The following is a 19,878-nucleotide window of genomic DNA, read 5'->3' as shown; positions in this document are numbered from 1 at the left end:
CTACAAAGGTTACATGTTTTTCCATTAAAAAATACTGTGAAGTATAAGGTATAAGGTCACTGTAAACACACATTCAACAAGTGTCTGTGCATATTATATTACAAACACAAAAATATGACATAGAAATTCCAGAAACAAAATATTTACATGTTGTGTTTTAGCTTTATCCGGACATACTGTACATGCTGGAGCTGTAATTATGTGTACAACAAGTAAACATTACAACAGTATACACAGAGAAACCTGCGGAGCTCGCGTCTCTCGGACCGCCCTCTGATTGGTCTACTCTGGGGCAGGGGGCGGGGCTCTCGGCTGTGGGCGTTTCACAAAACCAGCCACCACGCAGCTCGAGTGTTCATTCACTACGGATTTGTTGAGTTACCCTGATCTCGCTGCAGTTTTATATTTCCTGAACGAACCTACTTGCGTTTTGCTTTTTAAAGTCGCTGCATGCGTAAAGTGTTTTTGTAAGCGTCTCCAGGTGCGCGGACAAACTCTTCTCGCTAAAACTTTTGTTGTTTTTTTTGTTGCACAACTTACCTGAGTTGTGTTTCCACTCTGCACGCCTCCACTCCTCTCCACCATGGATTTGGTTTGGATTGTGGGCTTCGTTGTGAGCGTCTGCGCCTGGTTTGCTTCAGCGGAGCGGCACAGCGTCTACTGGAACAGCACGAACCCAAAGTAAATATATGTTGCAATTTGTTTTTTCACCCCCATGTTAATTGAAGTGGTATTAAAGCCACCATTGCACACACTTTAAAAAAAAAAAAAAAACTATAAATGCATAAAACGAGATTGTTGCACATTAATGATCAGTGCAGATAGATCTTATTATGATCCATATTCAGATGCATTTGAATAGTTGCAACTTCATGCATATTCAGCGAGCTGGTTGTGATGAATTTGTGATGGAGGCGACTCGCTGCTGTTGTCATGATAATGCAAGACAGTTGGGAGTCTTACTCCCTCCCCCCACTCTCCCTCCCTCCCTCTCTCCCTCTATGCGCTCGAACCTGTTATTATAGTGCTGTTTACCTGTGATACTTTGTCTGTTCAGATTTAATCCGTTTCGCAATCTGTGTACCTGTGCTGCGGGATTAGTTACATCAGGTTATGTCATTTATGTATCTTTGTCAACTGACAGTGGGGTAGTTACACAGCTCATACTTCTGAGGAAGGATAGCTCCTTGTTAATGGGGGATTGTGGGGGTTTCATGGACAAATAAATGCAAGGTTTAAGTTCATTTTGAAGCCCATTTTTTCTTTTTAGGACATGATCTATGAACAATACTGAAAATACATCTTCTAATTTGCACTCCAAAGTCTCTTTTCCACAGTTTATTTCTTTGAAAGATCGCAGCAAATTTTAACAGTGTAGTTAATCAGTGTTAAAAGAGAATTTGTGTTCTCTGTTATGTGGAGGTTGTTGTGTCTTCATTCATGAGATGAAATCCTGTTTTCCTTGGCAAGGGTTATATTTTTTGTGTTGGTTTTTTACAGATCTGACTCACGTCTAACGTGCTGAAATATCTATTGCAATATCCCCCATCTGACAGAGGCTCCTAACCTCTGTGTGGAGTGGGAGGTTGCGTTATCTCCTAAATCAAGAGATATCACATGGGGTTTAGGTGGCTGTCAGGGAGACATAAGGGTGTTCATATTTCAGGTGGTAAGACGAGTAATAATGGTGTATGACAGAGACAGAGGAGGTAACTTGAGGCCTGCCCAGTAGGTCACGCTGTGGGAGAGAGATGGATTGCTCAGGGAGGGAGAAATTGGAGCTCAAATTGTCGGGGTTAGGGGCCATTCAGAGTAAGTGGGGGTCAATTAGAATTATGGTTGATGATGGCTGGGGTGAAATGACTCGGGGTACGTGAAGGGTTAAGTTTACACACCACAAATGAACTTGTACATGCACCCACACAACACACACCCACTCACACACTGGAGGCAGGCAAGCACAAACAGAGACTCCTGGCAGACAATCACTCAATCACAAACCAGGACACTCAATCACACCAACCGACGCCATCTAAATCAATCAGTGTTGGGCTCAAACTCTTTCGGGTGTGTAAACACATGGCTTTTGTTGCAAACACTCAGATATTCAGATATTCTCCCACAAGCTTACACGTTTCCCTCCTGATGTCCCCTGTGGTTCAAACTACAGCATTTACTGTTCTCAGAAAGACCATAATTAGAGCGACAAAGCCTTTCAATGAAAATGAGAATGAAGTCAATGTCCCAGATGGAAAGGCGTTTTGTTGTTTCCCTGCTGTGGAACGACGTGCTCATTCCTGTATATATACTGATAATCCGTCCTTTTGCACTTGCTATTTTTTTCTGGATGAATGTGCTAAATCTCTCCCTTTGGCTACTCTTAATCCTGTATTCGCAGAAAAAGCACAGAGTTTCTGAGATGTTTTCATTTGGTCCTTTTCATCACTTCCCGCAACCTGCTCTTCCCTTTGACCCGTTACTCGATACAGTGTGTTGACGTTCATCTTATCCCCCATGAGAGGCGTTTTTCCCTTTTTGACCTCGGTTTATTGTTCCATCCCAAGCTGCTGTTAATCAAATTGATCGCAGATTGATCACTTCGGCCCATGTGGTACAGGCTTATTTCCTTGTTCTCAGTGTATTTGTTGAAGGATTTAGCCACACACACACACAGTCATACATTTACATGCACAGTTGCCCTGCTCTCCACTTATGTGTGTGAGCACGCCTTGGGCCCTGCTGACTTCCAAGGTCGTATCTGCCTGTACTTGAAATGAAATCTATCCCTGACAGTGTGTGTTTCAGCACTCTCTGACCTTTTACGTGTTATATTAAATAGTATATTCGTAACTTTTGTGTCTGATTAGCAACACATTAATCACAGACACTGGTTCATTCCCAGAAAAGAGGCTCACCAGTGTGTCCAGTCAGCTTAGGTCCCGGCATGCCAGTGTGTGTACGTGTCTTTTGTGAAGGGAGTGTCTGTGCAGAAGCTTGTGTATATGTGTGAGCACTCACTTGTTCAACATCACCAGATTCAAGTAACTCACGCCCTCTCATACACATTAACCCAGTCATCCACACACACATACACACATGTTGCCTCACAGTTGTGATTGATGTTAACATCGTCCCAGGAGCCCTCTGGACTCTACAACTCCAATGCGAGGCAACAATCTGCTCATTCACTGCTTCTTCCACCCTTTCGCCTTTTTTCCCTGCTGACAGAGCATGAGAAGACCACCACCCACTCCTCCTCCTCCTCTGCTTTGTACCTGTCTCCCCCTCTCTCCACCACCTCCCTCCCCCTCTTCTTGGCCAGGTTCCCTTTTCAACTTGGTTCTGTGGTCTCCAGTTTTGTGAGTCTGTTAACTGTTTCATGGCCCCTGTCACACACATACACACACTGCATATTTTAACATCATCTTTTTTTTTCATCAACCTTTTCTGTTATTGTAGCACAGTTACACAGTTAATCTCCAAACTCTAAAGTCTTTGTTGTTCTATGTCTTTCTAATGAGCTCTTTGATTTTGCTAAAACAAAAGCAAAATATGCTTCCAGATTGTCTACCGTCACTGGCGCAGTGGTTTAATTCCTTTGATTGAATCAGATTTTTGTGATGGCCCAGATGAGGGAGTTATTTAAGGTATGTTCCACCCACATTAAGGAATTTTGTGGTATTTATCCAGTCAATATGGGTGTTTTGTGATGCTTCCCATACAAATTGGGGAATGGTCTTCACGGTGAGCCACAGAAAGAGAATAGTAACTGGTGTGACTGATTGGGGGTCAGAGTTCCCCATGTGATGAAGTGGCACAGCCTCTATCAATCTGTCAGTCATTCTGTCACGGCGGTGGTCCCTGAATACTGGCTGCCACTCAGGCCAGCCCCTCTTCACACGGCCGTGGCTCTGCCTCTGTGAAACTCTCATTCTTCCCCCTCCTGTCTTTTCGGTCCCCTTAGCTCCTTCACCAGCTTTTATCTCAACTTTACAAGCTGTCCCTTTTCAGTCTATTATTTTCCTGTATTTCCTCTGGCTCTCAGAGAAGGGGGGAAGGAGGGAAGCATGCTAAGAGGTGTGGAATTTTTTTATCGTTCTTGGCACCCATGGCGATCCGTCACAAGGCACTTTGCCCTTTCCTTCACGCTTTTTCTCCCCCTCAGCTCTTTCCCTTAAAGCTTCCTTCTTCTACCTTCCTATGAAAGGCCACTGTAGTCCTCCCAGCAAACCTGTTTAATTTTTTTCCCCTTCTTCCTGGTCTTTTCACTTGTCTGTCTATGTATGCTTCTCCCCTCTTGAGTGACTTGCCGAAACCGTGGAAGTAGTAGAGCCAGTCTGAGAACTCAAACCATGAAAGGCCGGGGTTTAAATGAAGAAAAAACAAAAGTATATGTGTAGGAGTTGGGTTGTTTTCCCTCCGCCCATGTTCGCGCGTACATGTTTGAGAGATGGAAGATGAGATTGGGTCATCAGATCGGTGGGTATGATTAGGTAGACACAATAGATAAGAGATTTCTGCAATTTCCAAGTAATCTGAACTGAAGCTACTTTCCTCGAAAAACACTCAGATTTACCACTTCACTTCCTAATCCAGCCTTCGCTCTAAACCCCCCCAACCCCCGTGTCCATCTTTCTCGCATCGTCTGTCCCCTCCCACTCTTAATCTGCCCTTGTAATCTGTCTGGTGAATTCAATCTGGAAAATACTGAGAGATTGTCAAACGGATGGTAATCGCCTCTCATAAGCTCAGTGATCATTGAAGTGTGTTGACGCGTCATATCTTTACAGTCTGTAATCGTCTGTAAGAAGACTTTACCTCTGTGACCATACTGACAAGAGTTCCCCCCCGAAAAGCAGATTTTCTTCCTGTTCAATATTCCCACTTGTTGTTGTGGTGTCAAAGGCAGGAGGGCTTGTTTTATTGACTACACTAGATAATCAGGCCAAAGGTTTTAACTTCCCGCAGGCGTGCTGTCAGCGTTACCAAAGTCTGCACGCTGTCTGCTGCGTGCTTCCCTATGAAGTGCTGTACTTCCTGGCTACGTCTTTTCCCGGGAAAACAGCGTATCCTGTCTGCACAATAAACAATACAGTTCTCACACACCAACACACGCAAGACTGTAAAAGTCTGGACTCTGGAGTTGATTGAATTTCCCAGGCTTGTATGAGAAAAATAAATAAATAAAAAATTCTGAGAATAAGTAGATTAGCACCGATTAATTGAGATTAATTGTTTTCCTAAGGGATGCGCTCAACTGTCAAGCCTTGAGGAGGATTTGGGATCCGCCTCCCCGCCTGCCTTGCTGTCAAATCTAAACCTGTCTCTATTTGGAATTCTCCGTCTTCTCGATCAGTGTCGCCCTGGTCAACCCCGCCAGCGTTTCTCCTCCCCCTGCCCATCCTCGTGCCTCTTCCTTATCTTCGCAGCAGACTTCCCCTGCTCCTCCCCACCCTGATCCTCCTCTCTGCACTGCTTTACATCTGCTCAACCCCGCATAAAAAATCACAGAGGAAGAAAAACTCCATTAGTGCACAGATTTATGATTGTGGTACAATTATAAGTGGAGCCAGCACTTTCTTCCTCATGGTGTGTGTGGGAGAGATACTGAGTGCGTATGCATGTGTCCTCCAGACTTGTTTGTCGAGTCTTGGTGACATTCAGTGCACTAACTGTGTGTATGTGTTTGTATGAGGAAGAATTATCCAGCAAGAGTCAGATATTATCTCTCAAAATAAACTGCTCTGTTTGCTTTGCTGTGTAAATAAGAGCCTTTGTGTAACTTTTGTTCGTCTCTTTCCTTTTTTGTCTTGTTTGTTGGATGTCTGGGTTTAGTGTGTAAATACGTCCCCAAAGCCATTATTGCCACCCCCTAGAGGTCATTTATATTATTACCATTATTACGACTAGGTATCTGTAAACATTACTACTACTACTACTACTTAAAAAAAAATCTATTTAATAACTATGGCCTGTACTCACATATTGTGAATTCTCCATGGAATTCATTAAGCAACAAACTCAGACTATGTTTGCAGGAAAAATACACTGTGTAAGTTTTACCTTGTGGAAATCCATCCAGCAAAATCGATTTTCTTGTACAGATATATGCCTCCTGAGAAATGTTATGTCAGTGTTGACCTTTCTGTGCTGGCCCTTACAAGATACAAATGGCTCAGGGGACAGCGTGAGACAGTTGGAAAGAGCATATGTATTCATCTAAGCCTCCTTAGTGCAGTGGAAAAAGCCAATTATTTCTCTGCTGGACTTAAAGCTCTGTCGCTTTGCTTGGTGGCAAAAGGAGCTTGACTAGTTCAGCCAGGAACGCTGGCAGAATGACCAATGATCTGGACAGACAAAGGTTGAATGACAGAGCGGAGAAAGCTGATTGAGATGGATGACAAAAAGTCACCCAGTGCAAAGAATGAAGACTGGAATATTATGTTAAAAGGGGGAGCCAAAAGAGCTGGACCATATTTGTTTCTATGGTGACCCAAGCATACCCACGCCGTATTGTGCATGGCTCGGTGGGTCAATAAGTTGCATACTTGTAATACCACCAGGACAGGTTGTGATTGGTTCAGCAAGTCTGGTGTGGGGGGAGGGACAAAGTTGACATGAGGATCTGGTTTGCTTATTGAGTGATGAAAGACGGACAGAGAGTGGGAGGGAACGGCTGACATTGATGGATGAATAGATAGACGAATGAAACAGAAAGAGGGGAAAAAAACGATAAACAGTCCAGCTTAACTAAGCTCATGATGCATCTCAGAAAGGCTTCACCTCTCTCTGCTGTGCCACCTCCCTCATGGAGTCACGTAGCTTTCACAGATGTATCTTGAAAGAAAATAGCTCCCTTGTGTCCACTGTCTTTCATTATTCTGTTAACACCTCTCACTTTCCCCTCTGCAACCATGGACACACTTACGCACACACATACATGCGCAGTCGGTGTGTCTCTTTTTGAACTCCAAAACACCAGTGTAAAGGAGTAATACCCCTTCTCTGTGTGAGAACAATAGGGATGGGGGGGGAAAAAGCTCCACCCTGCCTTACTCTGCCCCCAGCCCCTGCTCTGGGCCTCGCTGTCCACTCTAAGCCCCTGTATTAAGCAGGGTCTGGTGCTGATGAATGGACCCGAGCTCAGCCTCTGCTCCACCCAATAATCCAGGCTTGGACGAGCTGATTAGGTGGTCCACACATTCCGGTTCACTCATCTGTGACGCAGGCCAGCCACCTTTTGGGTCACATTAATGCCGTGTGTAAAACCAGAGAGGAAAATAATCATGTTCATGTGGTTACGGTGGCTGTGCAGGGGCCTCTTAGAGACAGCACAGGTTAAGTAGGTCTAGAGCTCCTGTTATATGTAGTGGTCATAAATGTGTAGTTTGCTCTACGGTGGCCTTTATGGACCTTTTAAAATAGGTCTGAATCGATCCTCAAAGAGTGATTCCTCAAAGCACCAGTATATAGAATTTAAAGCACACAAGGCTCCCTCTTGCTGACTGTTCGGGTATAAAACTCTCCGGTGCTGACTTGGCGATTTTCCGACCTTTGATCCACATTGCGGCCCCTTCGCCTCAGAGGTCCAGCATTCCACAGGGCGATAGAGTGCAGAGATGAGAGGGTGATGGATGGATGAAAGGAAGGGGTAGAGGTGGAGAAGAAAGCAAAACGCTGGCCAGAGAGATTAAAGAAGAGAGATTAGACTCCTGCTCCTGAAGAGGCTCCAATAAATCTGGAATTCCTTCTTGGGAGAGGAGGAAGAGAGGCCGGGAACAGTCTGTAGTTCACCAGATTGTGCGCTCGCATACACACACTTGACCACTTGACATTCTCTGACTGCTATTATTGGTATTTCTTTGGTCCACCATATCACAATTGTAACGCACTCCCAGATTGCTCAGAGATCTACAAACGTAACACAACAATCACACATTTAAATGTCTGACACACATGCACACAATCCTCGCTGCATATCTGCCATAGCTCCATAAATCATCCTTAAGTAGAGAATACAACAACTCCTCAATGATGTTGTTTCTGGTGAAGCTCCAAGCATCACTGTCATTAAAACAGAGAATCCTGGGATAAACAATGGGAATAAATCAAGACAGCCTATTGACAGGGAGAAGGAACAGTCTGCAAGAGCAAAATAACAAGGGACACACACTGGGGAGACAAAAAGAAAGAGGATTTTGTCTGCTAAAGTGAAGGTGGCATGATTTGACTTTGTTAGCTAAACCTTTTCACACAGAGGCCTAAGCTCTCTTTGATGTGTGTTACTGCAATCAGTTAATTAAGCTGATGATGTGGAACGTTTCAATGCCGAGGCGTTAGAGGGGAACAAAAGGCAGCAGGATAATTAAAAGTATTTGCCATTAATAAAAGGGGCTAGCCAGCCTCCCGGGTGCGTATTCAGCCACTGTTCTCTCTGCTAAGTGAGGTATTCCATCAGCGTGGGCACATTGTGAATAGAGACACTGTATGAAACAGTGGCGTTGATAAAGCAACTGTAGCACTCGCATAGATATTCATACTGAGAGAAACTTCAAAAGCCATTTCCAACTCAAGCCCTTTGACCCCCCCCCCCCCCCCNNCCCCCCCCCCCCGCCTACGCCTATTCATGCCCTCTGTCTCCCCCCAAACTCTTAGCCTAAGGAGGCTGGGAAGTGGGGAGCAAGAGGGCATAATTACCCCCCTCCGGGGCAACTTTAATACCCTTTTTTGTGCTTTAATTGCACCCCCTTCGACCCACTTTTGATGAACACATTGGGAACATACCACATCCAGTTTGTAATCGGGGCTGGGAGTGAAGAAGGGACTGGGTCATAGGGAGTTTGTTTGTGTGTGTTTCCAGTGTTTGCAGGGGGATGATAACTCTGTCAGGCAAAAGCAGACAACAGTGTTTGTTCAATAGTGTTATCGATTCGACTGGAATTGAAAGTGGCAGGGGGAAAAAACACTTTAGCGCCAATCTGGTAAACAGAGCGTGGCAGGCAAACTGCAGATAAGCACAAAGCTGTCTGGACCATGGCAAAATGATAATTATTGCTCCCCCCGCCACCCAAAAGTTGGCTTGAGCACACTATTATCAGCACAGTTAGATGGAAGTTTCATCAGTATACAAAAAAGGTACTTGTTTTCTAACAGGCCAGTGTTGCTGTTGTAATGGTGTTGCCAGCTAATCTGGTCATCAGTATTGAGGGAATGCAGTCAGGCGGAGAGGGGGAAAGAGAAGGGGGGAGGGAGCCAGAGGGGGGAGCAGAAGTCAGGGCCCAGTGTTTGGAGCCACAGCGTCTGTCCTTTTACCATGGGGTACCAGGGAGACCCCTGGCCACAAACAACAACACCAGCTAATGAGCGACGGGAGCCTGTGCCTGTGCACTTTGATCGTTAGTCACACATATGGACCTTGTCACACAAACACAAACCCCCCAAATGCTACTTGTTACATTTAGGGGGTTTTATGAGAAAAAGAAAGAATTTTCAAAGAAAAATCAACTTGAGGGGAGAAATACCTTCTGTGGGGAGTTTTTTCTTTGCTTAAGATCCAGTTAGCACCCTGTAGGCTTCTAAAGAACCCGTAACTCTTTGAGATTTGTAGATTAAATAGCAGTTAGTAACTTAACTCACACTCTTTTTTTTGGGGGGGGGGGGGTTGAAAGCCTGATGAACCATCCATGTATTCATTGCAAAAGCAACAAAACCCTATATTAGACACACATTCTCCTTGTGTGTTGTGAAAACATTTAATTCTGTCAAATTTCAGTCTTCCAGCGAACCCATGGTGATCCAGAACAGTAGGAGACGGTAAACTGATAGGCATCGCTTGGGAGCTCAGTACCGCGGGAGGAGGTGTGTGTGTGGGTGGGGGTGGTTTGGTGGGTGCAAACAGTAGGTAGCTACTGCCTTAGGTTGTTGATAGATGAGAATTACTGGGAAGTGTGTGAGTTAGTGTGTGTTGCTAGCGGCCGGCTACCGCTCCAGGCCGGTGATAGATGGCTTTGGCTGAGAAGAGAGCATTAGCTGTGAGCCACCCCTGGAGCAGTCACTCAGTCAGGGGGAAGGGGACAAAGCTGAAATACCTTTAGTGACAATTCCCCGGAGATAAACTCATAATATCTCTGAAAGAAAATCCGGGAGGGGGTGGAGAGTTGAGATAAGTCCAATTTAAACTGCCTCCAAGTGTGCTAAATTGTTATTTATCTAGTCCAAAGTCTCTAAAATTGTGTTTACATTTGAAGCAGGCTAAAATGCTAAAAAGTTTTCTGCCAGTGCTCTTTGACCCAGGTCCAAGAGGAGTGGGATGACATTTAGTTTACTTAAAGACCATCGTAAAGAGGGCGGAGAGGGTGGAGGAGTGAAGGGAGGGATGCAGGGAGGAATGGAGGGGGAGGCAGACAGTCTGACTGTCTCTCCGTATTTGTAATGAGAGGGAGTGTGGTGGGAGACAGTTACAGACCATCACCGACCGTCACCAGACTCATGTTGTATACGTCTGCATGTCTCACTGACCCTAATGAATGGGTTAAAACATATGTGACCTTTATTTTTATCCATGTCCCTTTTCTTGAGGGAACTCAAGGTGTGTTTCTGCTTCTGTTAAGGTGAATTTGTCATCACAAATTCTATCTGTGTGTGTGTGTGTGTGTGTGTGTCTCTAGCCCTGCAGATGTCGATACTCATCTTCTGTTTTGACGGGCTAACTGACTGCTAATGTTTCTCTGTAAACATCATTCAACTCCTGGGGGACATGGGATCAATGTGACTCAGTGCTAACTCGCAACACAGCAGCAAGCAGCAGCAGCTACACTCGTCTCACGTTCATCCATATTTATGCGCATGTCCTCTGCAGATCACTCTTCCCCTTATTGCGTTTCCCCTCCACATTCCACTCCAACACACACACATATCCTCACTCACAAACCCTCTCTCCTTCTCCTGCTCTTGATCTCTCATTCCCAGGCCTCTCAGTCTTTCCTCTGATTTCCCTGTTGTACACTGGCATGTAGCCGATCAATATATAATCACAGGTTTTGAGGCTTATATTTATTACCGCTCCGATGCTATAACCATGGTTATCAGTCTCCTGCCACTTGCATAACTGTCCACCTGCCTCTTCCCCGCAGGTTTCTATGGGATGACTACGCTGTGGAGGTGAAGCTCAATGACTATCTGGACATCGTCTGCCCCCATTACCCTCAGGGTGAGGTGCCATTGCTGGATGCTGAACGATACGTGCTCTACATGGTGGAGCAAGAGGACTATGAATCCTGCAAGCCCCAATCTTACGATCAGATGCGCTGGGAGTGTGGCCATCCCTTTGCTCCTCATGCCCCTGAGAAGTTCTCAGAAAAGTTCCAGCGTTTTACTCCATTTACTCTGGGAAAGGAGTTCCGCCAAGGAGAAAGCTACTATTATATCTGTAAGTATCACTACAATTTTGTCTGATTTGTTGCTCTTTTTGCCAATTAGCTTATATTCAGATGTTTTCACTTAAGAGTCTACAGCCACAGGTTGTACACAGCAGTGCTTTGAGCTAAATGCTAACATTTTATAACTAGCAGTAGTTTTGCAGGTATTTTGTAATCAACCAGTATGCTCAAATAAAAAAAAAAGTTAAGCCATCACCATAATTATTACATTTTATGTTGGAGGAGGACAATAATGTCTGTAGCAGATTTCATCTGACAACCCATCCAATAATTGATAATTCACTCAAAACCACAAATGTCAACTTCATCTTTGTGCTCGAGGAAGAGTTAGGGCATCATCAAAGACATTAGGATTCATCATCTGGAACCATGAATGTCTGTTTAAAATGTCATGGTAATCCATCAAAGACCTTTTGAGATATTTCAGTCTCGACCAACTGATTATTGCCCTCCCCAGAGCCCCCAACTGCTAGCATGGCTAAAAATCTCTACCATCATACGGAAGTGAGGCTAGAGTAAAGTTCTGCAGTTTTGCTAAGTTTTTTCTACTAATCGTGATATCCTAGAGCTTGGTGGCCAGCACTTTGAAGCCTGACATGGACATTTACTGGGGTGTCCGCTCAGTTTGCCAAGTCTGTGCAATACTTATCCTGCTAGAATGTAACCACAAAGAGCAGCAGTGTTGTCACCCTGGCCATGGCTGTAATTAGATAAACGGCAGGACAAGACACACTTCGCCTGGTCACAGATGGTGTCCTAAAGCTTTGTCCCTGTGTCATTCTGTTTGTCTGTCTGTTGCCAAGTGTGTGTGTGTGTGTGTGTGTGGGTGTGTGTGCGCGTGCATGAAGGTGAAATAAGGGGCCAGTGGAGGATAATAGCATTAGTTGGGATGTTAACGCCTGTGTTGTTTCTTCCCTCTTCTCAACAGCCAAACCTTTGCACCACCATGGACAGGAGTGCCTCAAGCTCAGGGTGGATGTTGTAGCTGCTGATGGTGAGTTAAACCCCTCCTGGCTGTAAGGAGAGCAGCACAATGACCTCTGATAGTTGTGTTAGACTATTGCAAGAACAAAGCAGAGTAATTGATGGCATTTTGCTTTTCTTTCAGGCTCTCAAGAGGCCAGAGTGGCTAAAGGAGGCACAGGTGGGGCTGCAGTTGGAGCTGGGGGTGGGGTTCACAACCCATCCAACAGACTGCCTGCAGGTATGTTGACCAACCCTGTGTCCTTTATAATTATCCCTGACCTTAAAACAACTCAGGTACATTCAGGATTACATTGGGGTGCAAATATGCAGTACTAATGTGTCTTCTTTATCTCTCATCTTCAAGCAGATGACCCAGTGGTAATCCTGCCAGACGTCCAGAAGAGTGTACGGACAAACTCTGCAGTGGCAGCTACATCCCTTTCAATCCTTTCATTGCTAGTCCCATTTTCATTACTGCTATTGTTGCACTGAGAGTACATGAAAGGACTGCTGTTGGCAGAATTTTTTTTTTTTCAGGGACTACAATGAAGACAGTCCGTGGGGATGAAACCACTGACTCAAAAAGACAGTTTTCCATGCCCAGTGCAGGCCACAGGGAGAGACTTTTGAAGCTTGTAAAGTACAGATGGACTCGCTTGCACTACATGTGCTGAGTAACTCTGAGCATTTGAGACAAAGAATATGAGCTTTGTCTTATTTTTCAAAAGGTGACAGTATTTTTTTTCTTGGAAAGACCAAGCTCTCCTTGATTTGTATTTTTTAGGGCTCTCTTCAAAAAAGACATGAACTTCTTTGGAAGATAACCCAAGAAGAAAATATGAAGAAGTTGAAGAGGAACCTAAAGTGGCCGAAGAACAATCAAGAGCAAAGACGCCAACTCTGTTTGAATTATAAAGATATACATTTAGCTGGAATAAATTCACATCCAATGATAAAGTAATCTCTTACCTTTTGAGCCAAAGATCAGTCATCTCTCCAACTTGTACACTATTCCACCCTTGAGTATTGTGTACTATCTGTTGTATTGTTATTGTAATGGTATTGAGTGGCATTGATGTCCCAAGTGATTACTTTCTCTAAATGTAGCATTGACAGACACAGGGGCTGTTCTCATGACTACCATTCCTTTGCAAACGCGACCATGTGCTTATACACTGTAGCACTAAATACTGCACAGTACAAACACACACTACACAACGGTGTTACACACTGTCTCACACACACACTGACATACAGTAACACATGAAAACACACTACATTGAACTGTGTTAGGTGTACATTCTGTGAAGATAATTTATAACATTTGCAGCTGAGAAGTTTTACTGTATATACCATGTGCTCACGAAAACAAATGTTTACTGTTGGTAATGGGGAGAGCTTTTTTCTCTCTGTCCTGGTAGAGTTAATACTTGTGTGAAAGCGAAAATGTGTGAGTTGAAGTGAGAGTAAGAAAATGTGAGCAACCAAGGGAGCGATTGATTGAAATAGTGATGAGACAAAATGTTTTTCTGCCAAAAGCAAACACTGAGATGTTGTGTGTATCACAGAGAGGCTGGACTTTTCTGTTTGTTGGATCTTGCCCCTGTATTGGTTAAACTGTCTGACATGAAGAGCTGGTATCAGATCTTTATTACTACAGGACCCAACCCTGTGCATCATGGTGCTTTCCTTCATGTGAAGTAATCAGCTATTTAGACTTTCAGAATAATTATCAAAGTTTTGGATCATTTGAAAATGTTACAGTCACCAGTTCACAATCAGAACAGAACAGACAAGACACGGCATCAAACCGAGTTGCCAAGCACATCTTCACCTGACAGGCCGGCTTGATCGACAAAGCACAACGGTGTATGACTACCATTGAAGTCAGTCTTTTTTATCTGAATTCTTGTTACCTAATTTTGTACATGTGTAAGTAAGAGAAGTGTATAATATGTGTATATATATATATATATATATATACATAGAAGATTATATAAAAGACCTGTTTGATAAATATGCTAAATGTGAAAATTTCATGTGAAATAAAAGATATTTTTGGAAAACCAGAACAGCTTTCTTGTGATTGTTTTAGACTCGAGCATGTTATGGCTGGTGTGACTGTAGAAATGGCAGTGTTGGTTTGTCTGTTTTGTCGCTTGGTTGGTCCAGACTGAAATATCTCAACAACTAATGAATGGATTGGCACAAAATCTTGTACAGACGTTTATGGTTGCCAGAGGATTAATCCTAATGACTTTAGTGGTCATTTTCCTCTAGTGCCACTGTGTGGTTTTGAGTGAAATGTCTCAACAATCATTGGATGGATTGCTATTAAATTTGACATTCATGTCCCCCCTCAGGATGAATTATAATAACCCTGGTTGATCCCTTAACTTTTCATCCGGTGCTATCATCAAGTCTAATGATATGGTTTATGACATGACCAAATACATACACTAATGAATCAGCCCAGCTGTACTTTGTGTTTTTACTAATTACCAAATGTTATCGTATCACACACTAAAATAAGATGTGGACCATTTCTAAATCTCATTAAGTAACATTGTCATTGTAGGTATGTTGGTATACAGTTATTTTACTCTTGTGTACTCATGGTTTGGAGTAAAGGTTCAATTATCTACCCTAAAAAAGAAGAAAGAACGTTCCCAACATCATCCTAAATGGAAAAGTAAGATGATTTTGGTGTTAAAAGGCTGCCAGGAAACCCAGCCCATTTCTTCTTTTGATTACACCGCAGAGATCTCCACAGAAGGAGCCAATAGCACAGATAAAGACTCACACACACTAATGTGACAGGAGTTGAATAGAATCAAGGCCAATATTGCCAGAGATGGGGACAAGCTACAATGGAGAGATAAAGGAAAAGGGAGGAGAGAGCTGTGTTTATTATTACCATTAAGGTCGCCTTTTGGCATGAAGACTGAATACACAGGTACTGTCTTTATCTCAAACTTCTGGCAAACCTCCACCCTGAGCTACGACACCCACCCCTCCCAACATAAACACACACTCTTTTCTCCAACCATGATACTTTGCTCTTCTGCAAGTTGCATGACAAGCCATTGTTCTGATCTCTCCTTTTCTTGTCTCTCCCTTCCCAGGGGAGCTTTACGGCCGTGACAGTAAAAACAGCTGTAGCACCAAAAACTGGTGCCACTGCCTCACAACTCCCCAATGTTTTCAAAGGGATGGCCGTAAATTAGGGCTGGCGGACAGGCCCCTTTAACCGACTGACCCCTAAAAGAGGCTCCACTGAGTAGGAGCTCGTCAAGGCGAGACAATTCTTTTTATTTACTCACTCGTTCGGCGTACCAGCTTGAGTAAATGTGAACAGCAAGTGTGAAACCTTTAACGCAGTAGTAAACATTTAGGGTACCAGGAGATAACCGGAACAAACATGGAGCACAGAGAATAAGAACATCCAGAGGGCAATGTTCAGGCTGCAGATGCTCTCAAGAAGTATCAAGGACAGCATGACTGTAAAATCTCTGAATACTGAGAGCTACACATGCAGTTTTGCAAAAAAACAAATAGCTGGCTAATCTTTTGAAATGCTAGACAGTGTTTTACATCATCTACAGTGGTTCTGAAGGCCAGAATCCTCAAAGACTCTTTTAATCATCTGTATGAAAGAAATCTTACGTCATTGCAAAAAAGATCTTTACCTAAGTTGGTCCACCACATTGTAGCCAGAAATGACATATCTTGTTGCTTTCTCCGTCCTTTATGCAACACAAGAAAAATAAATACATTATTTTTTTATAAAAATATGAAATAATACAGTATAACATTAATATAAATAATTATAGCCTAAACTATTTCACATCGTACAATTTGAGCAGTGGCATACAGTATGTCATCTCCAGCTACGTTTGTTTGGATTTACAGGTCCAGTGTGTAACTTTTAGGAGACAGAGATGGAATATAATGTTCATAGGTATGCTTTTATTGGCATATAATCACCTGAATATAGGAATTCTTATGTTTTTGTTACCTTAGAATTTCTTTCGTTTCTACAGTACCCTAGAATGGACAAACCAAACACTGGCTGTAGATAGGGCTTTTTGCATTTTTGGCAAGTTTCGTGGCCACCGTAGTTTCTCCTACACACTTCACAGACGTGAGTGGTGTTAGTTGCAATATAAAACTTAAAACCACTAGATGCCAAATCCTACACAATAGTCCTTTAATTGTGTCAAATATGAGAAACAAATACATATAATTTACCATGAATCAGATTATTATTCAGATTTATTCAGTCTTTAGGGGTTTTAGAAAAAGGACTGTGGTAAACGTTAAATGAACCTGTGGGGTTTTAAGCCATGCAAGCTATGGGGATGGCAATGTCTGTCAGTCAGCCCACCACTTTGGTCTTTCATAGCGCCTCCAGCAGGTAAAAATGTTAACATATCCCATGAAATATCTCAACATCTACTAGATAGACTGGCACCACATTTTGGCAAGACATTCCTCTTCCCCAGAAGATGAATCCTATTGATTCTGGTGATCCCCTGAATATTCCTCTCCCACCACCACAGGGTTGAAATTTTTGGCTTTGGGTGAAATTTCTCAACAATTGGATAGATTGGCATGTAATTTGGTTCACATTAATGTTCCAGCAGGATGAATTATAAGCAGTACTTCCTTAGCTCTGTGACTCAAAAGTAATGGCAATACACGAGAGGCACAAACTGGGGCTATATTAAATCAAACATTTCCCGACAAGCAGAAAAACAAGCCATTTATCAATTTATCAGTCATCAGGGTTTAACAGAGCGAGAGATGAGCCAACAGTGTGTGACACTAAAAACTGTGAGGGGGCCATGAGACACAGCAAGAAAAAAAATCACATTTCAGAGTAGGTTTGGCATGGCCAGCTGGTCTATCTCTGCATCTCCGGACTGAGTCAGGCCTTGCTATCAGTGGGACACATGACGACCAGTCCCTGTCTGCCTTCTAGCGTATGTTACTGCTCAGAAGAGCCAGGAGTATCTGCCTTACAGGGCCTCTGGGAGGTTACCTAATGTTATTGTAGCTATTTGTAGCATTTATAAGCTTCCATGCTGCCCTAGAATGGGAACCCGGTGTCCTGTAAATATCAAAGCAGCTGTTTATAAGCAGCGAAAGAACAATAGGTTGACCCATGAGTGACTTTTTAGCCTCAATCACATAATTTTTATGCCACAATGATGCTCTGTATGTTCGGATTAAATGCCGTTTTAATGTAGTGGCATGTTTGGAAGCTCCTTTATTCCCTCTTTTGTTTGAGTCCTGCTTTAGTGCCAGTAAATGCTTTAGATGACAGCATGGTCAGACAGGGCTGATGGGAAGGAAACACCTTGGTTGTACAGAATAAGTCGGAGCCTCTGGGCCAATCAGGGTACATTTTGGTCCCCTGCCACCGCCGGCGGTCGGGGTGTGGTCTCCACTTCCCGAAAAAGTCCTGTCACACACTCTCAGCCATCCGTCGCCGCTGCCAGGGTCGTCTGTCTTCTTCCAGCTCATGCTTTGGTTTCCTGTCCGTGTCACTTAGTCACTTTCCCTTTTTTTGTTATGCATTCCCACTTCGACACTTCTTTTGTTCAGCCCCTTTAATTCGTTCACTCTGTCTGTATCTATCTCCTGTTTTGATTCGTCCTCATGTCAATCTCTCATCCTGTCATTATAATGTTGTTCTGTATCTGTAACAAATCTCCATCTCCTTAAGCTCTGGGCCTCGATTACCAACTCCATCTCTCTTTCTGTCCGTCTCTAGATGGTTTTGAGGTTTTGCTGTGAAATGTGTGGGTGGGAAAAAAAAGTCTTTTCTGTGCAGAAAAATGATAACCTATCATTTTTCAGTCTTGGTTCTCAGCCTGTCGAGATGGATTTGCTCCCAGCAGTGTTACTGAGTGTCTCTAGAAATGGTTTTTTATAGTGTCTCAAGGTCTCAGTGGGGCCATGCTGCGGGCACAACCCCGTGGCCTGCCCCTCTCACTGTCTCTATCCCCATTATGGTTTCCTTCTCAGCTCCTCTACCAATTTATCTGACGTCTATCACCTTGCCACTTTAGAGCAGAAGGTAAAGAACATTCTGTGCTGATTTTTCATCTTTCTCAGCCTCCCTTACTGTCAAAATCCTGCCCTTAACGGAGACAGACAGAGCAATTATGAAAAATGTGCTCGTAGCACAGAACCCCCAAGAATACATGCACCGAAATCAAAGCCAGAGGTTATTGATGTTCTCACTTACCCATGTTACGCCACTCAGAGATTGTAGATCACACATTAACAAGTGATAAAAGAATAAATAATTTAGATAATTCATCACAAACCGGCATCATATCTCCATTGTGAAATACAACTGATTCTCAACTTTGGTTTTGGATTATTTCAGGTCAAGTTTAGGTAAGCTTTTAGTTCAAAGTGACCTGTCACAGTAAATTATATAACAAATGAAGGACTGTGTAAAGGTTACTTTACTTAAAAATAAAAAAGACTTACAACTAAAGCTGCGTTCAGACTGACAGATGGAGATACTTAATTACTAGGTTATAATTGTTATAGTTTTTTCTCTGTGCTTCAAATTACTACACTCTATCAGGTGGATCCTCTCTTAGTACTGCCACACACCACAACACAACAGCAGTGGTGTTGCTGGTCGTGGCCACATTTGCTGCGAATAAAATGCATTAAGATAAAAAAAAAAAAAAAAGCTTGAGTATTTGAGCTTGGTTTTGATTGGACAGCTTTAGTTACATCTCTGTCTGTGCATCAGATTACACTTACTTACACTTGCTATCCTGTAAATGCTAAGGGATAAGTCTGGGATGAAGCTTAAGAACTGTATGTTTGAAATAAGAGATTAAACAACATGCTTACACTGTATATGGCCTGTAAAATGTTTGGCTTATTACAATTTATACTTTTGTCTGATCGCCTGCAGAAAAAGAATGAACAGATGGGCGTCTTCAAAGTTAGATTTAGGGAGAATGATTATAAAAAAAAAGAAAGTGATTAACTAGTTCACATGTGGCTACGAGTGAGAACATAGCTGCCTACCAAGGGAAGCCTTTGGTGTAATTGCCAAAGTAGAACATTTTCTGGTAAATAACAGGTTGCCTTTCATCCAGTCTGCTCTTGCAACAGCTTGCAGACATTCATGGGGGGGTGACGTTGCAAGGCATGATGGGGCTGCAGCCAACCAGCACAACAGGCAACGCTAACACACAGAGAACTGTCGACTCTTTTGCATTTGTTCTGAAGTTATGGGAGCTTTTGAAACCCTATAATGATGCCTTTGGCCAGGCTATGCTTTGTTTATGCACAGCAGGGACTCACTGAAAATGAGCACAGGCAGCCTTTTAAGGCTCACACAAAAAACTGCACTTGCCAACATCAGATTACTTCAGAACTACATACTTCGCTTACATTTTTTGATTGGAACAAACCTCTGTGAGGGAAGAAAAGA

At 43.2% G+C, this 19,878-nt stretch overlaps 1 protein-coding gene across 2 annotated transcripts; it reads left to right on the top strand.

Annotated features, from left to right (window-relative positions):
- Window positions 1-368: 368 nt before the first annotated feature.
- efna1a (ephrin-A1a) lies at window positions 369-12,944 on the top strand. 2 transcript variants are annotated; one of them, XM_035682022.1, is made up of 5 exons: window positions 369-681; window positions 11,133-11,428; window positions 12,367-12,432; window positions 12,547-12,642; window positions 12,772-12,944. In XM_035682022.1, the coding sequence occupies exons 1-5, from the start codon at window positions 584-586 to the stop codon at window positions 12,894-12,896; spliced, it is 681 nt and encodes a 226-aa protein (XP_035537915.1). In that variant the 5' UTR covers window positions 369-583; the 3' UTR covers window positions 12,897-12,944. The 2 variants fall into 2 exon arrangements, with proteins under 2 accessions (XP_035537915.1, XP_035537914.1); XM_035682021.1 differs by having other exon boundaries at window positions 12,769-12,944.
- Window positions 12,945-19,878: the final 6,934 nt, after the last annotated feature.

This window comes from Morone saxatilis, unplaced genomic scaffold (genome assembly GCF_004916995.1).
Source record: "Morone saxatilis isolate NCDOM2014 unplaced genomic scaffold, NCSU_SB_2.0 Contig9, whole genome shotgun sequence".
NCBI lineage: Eukaryota > Metazoa > Chordata > Actinopteri > Moronidae > Morone > Morone saxatilis.
This window is presented reverse-complemented; position numbering and strand designations above follow the sequence as displayed.

What these genes read in the sequence shown, in the direction of transcription:
- efna1a (XM_035682021.1), top strand. Translation starts at nt 584, where the DNA reads ATGGATTTGGTTTGGATTGTGGGCTTCGTTGTGAGCGTCTGCGCCTGG. An exon ending in GGATGTTGTAGCTGCTGATG is followed by an intron (nt 12,433 to 12,546) that starts GTGAGTTAAACC and finishes CTTTTCTTTCAG; the next exon opens with GCTCTCAAGAGGCCAGAGTG. An exon ending in ATCCAACAGACTGCCTGCAG is followed by an intron (nt 12,643 to 12,768) that starts GTATGTTGACCA and finishes CTCATCTTCAAG; the next exon opens with CAGATGACCCAGTGGTAATC.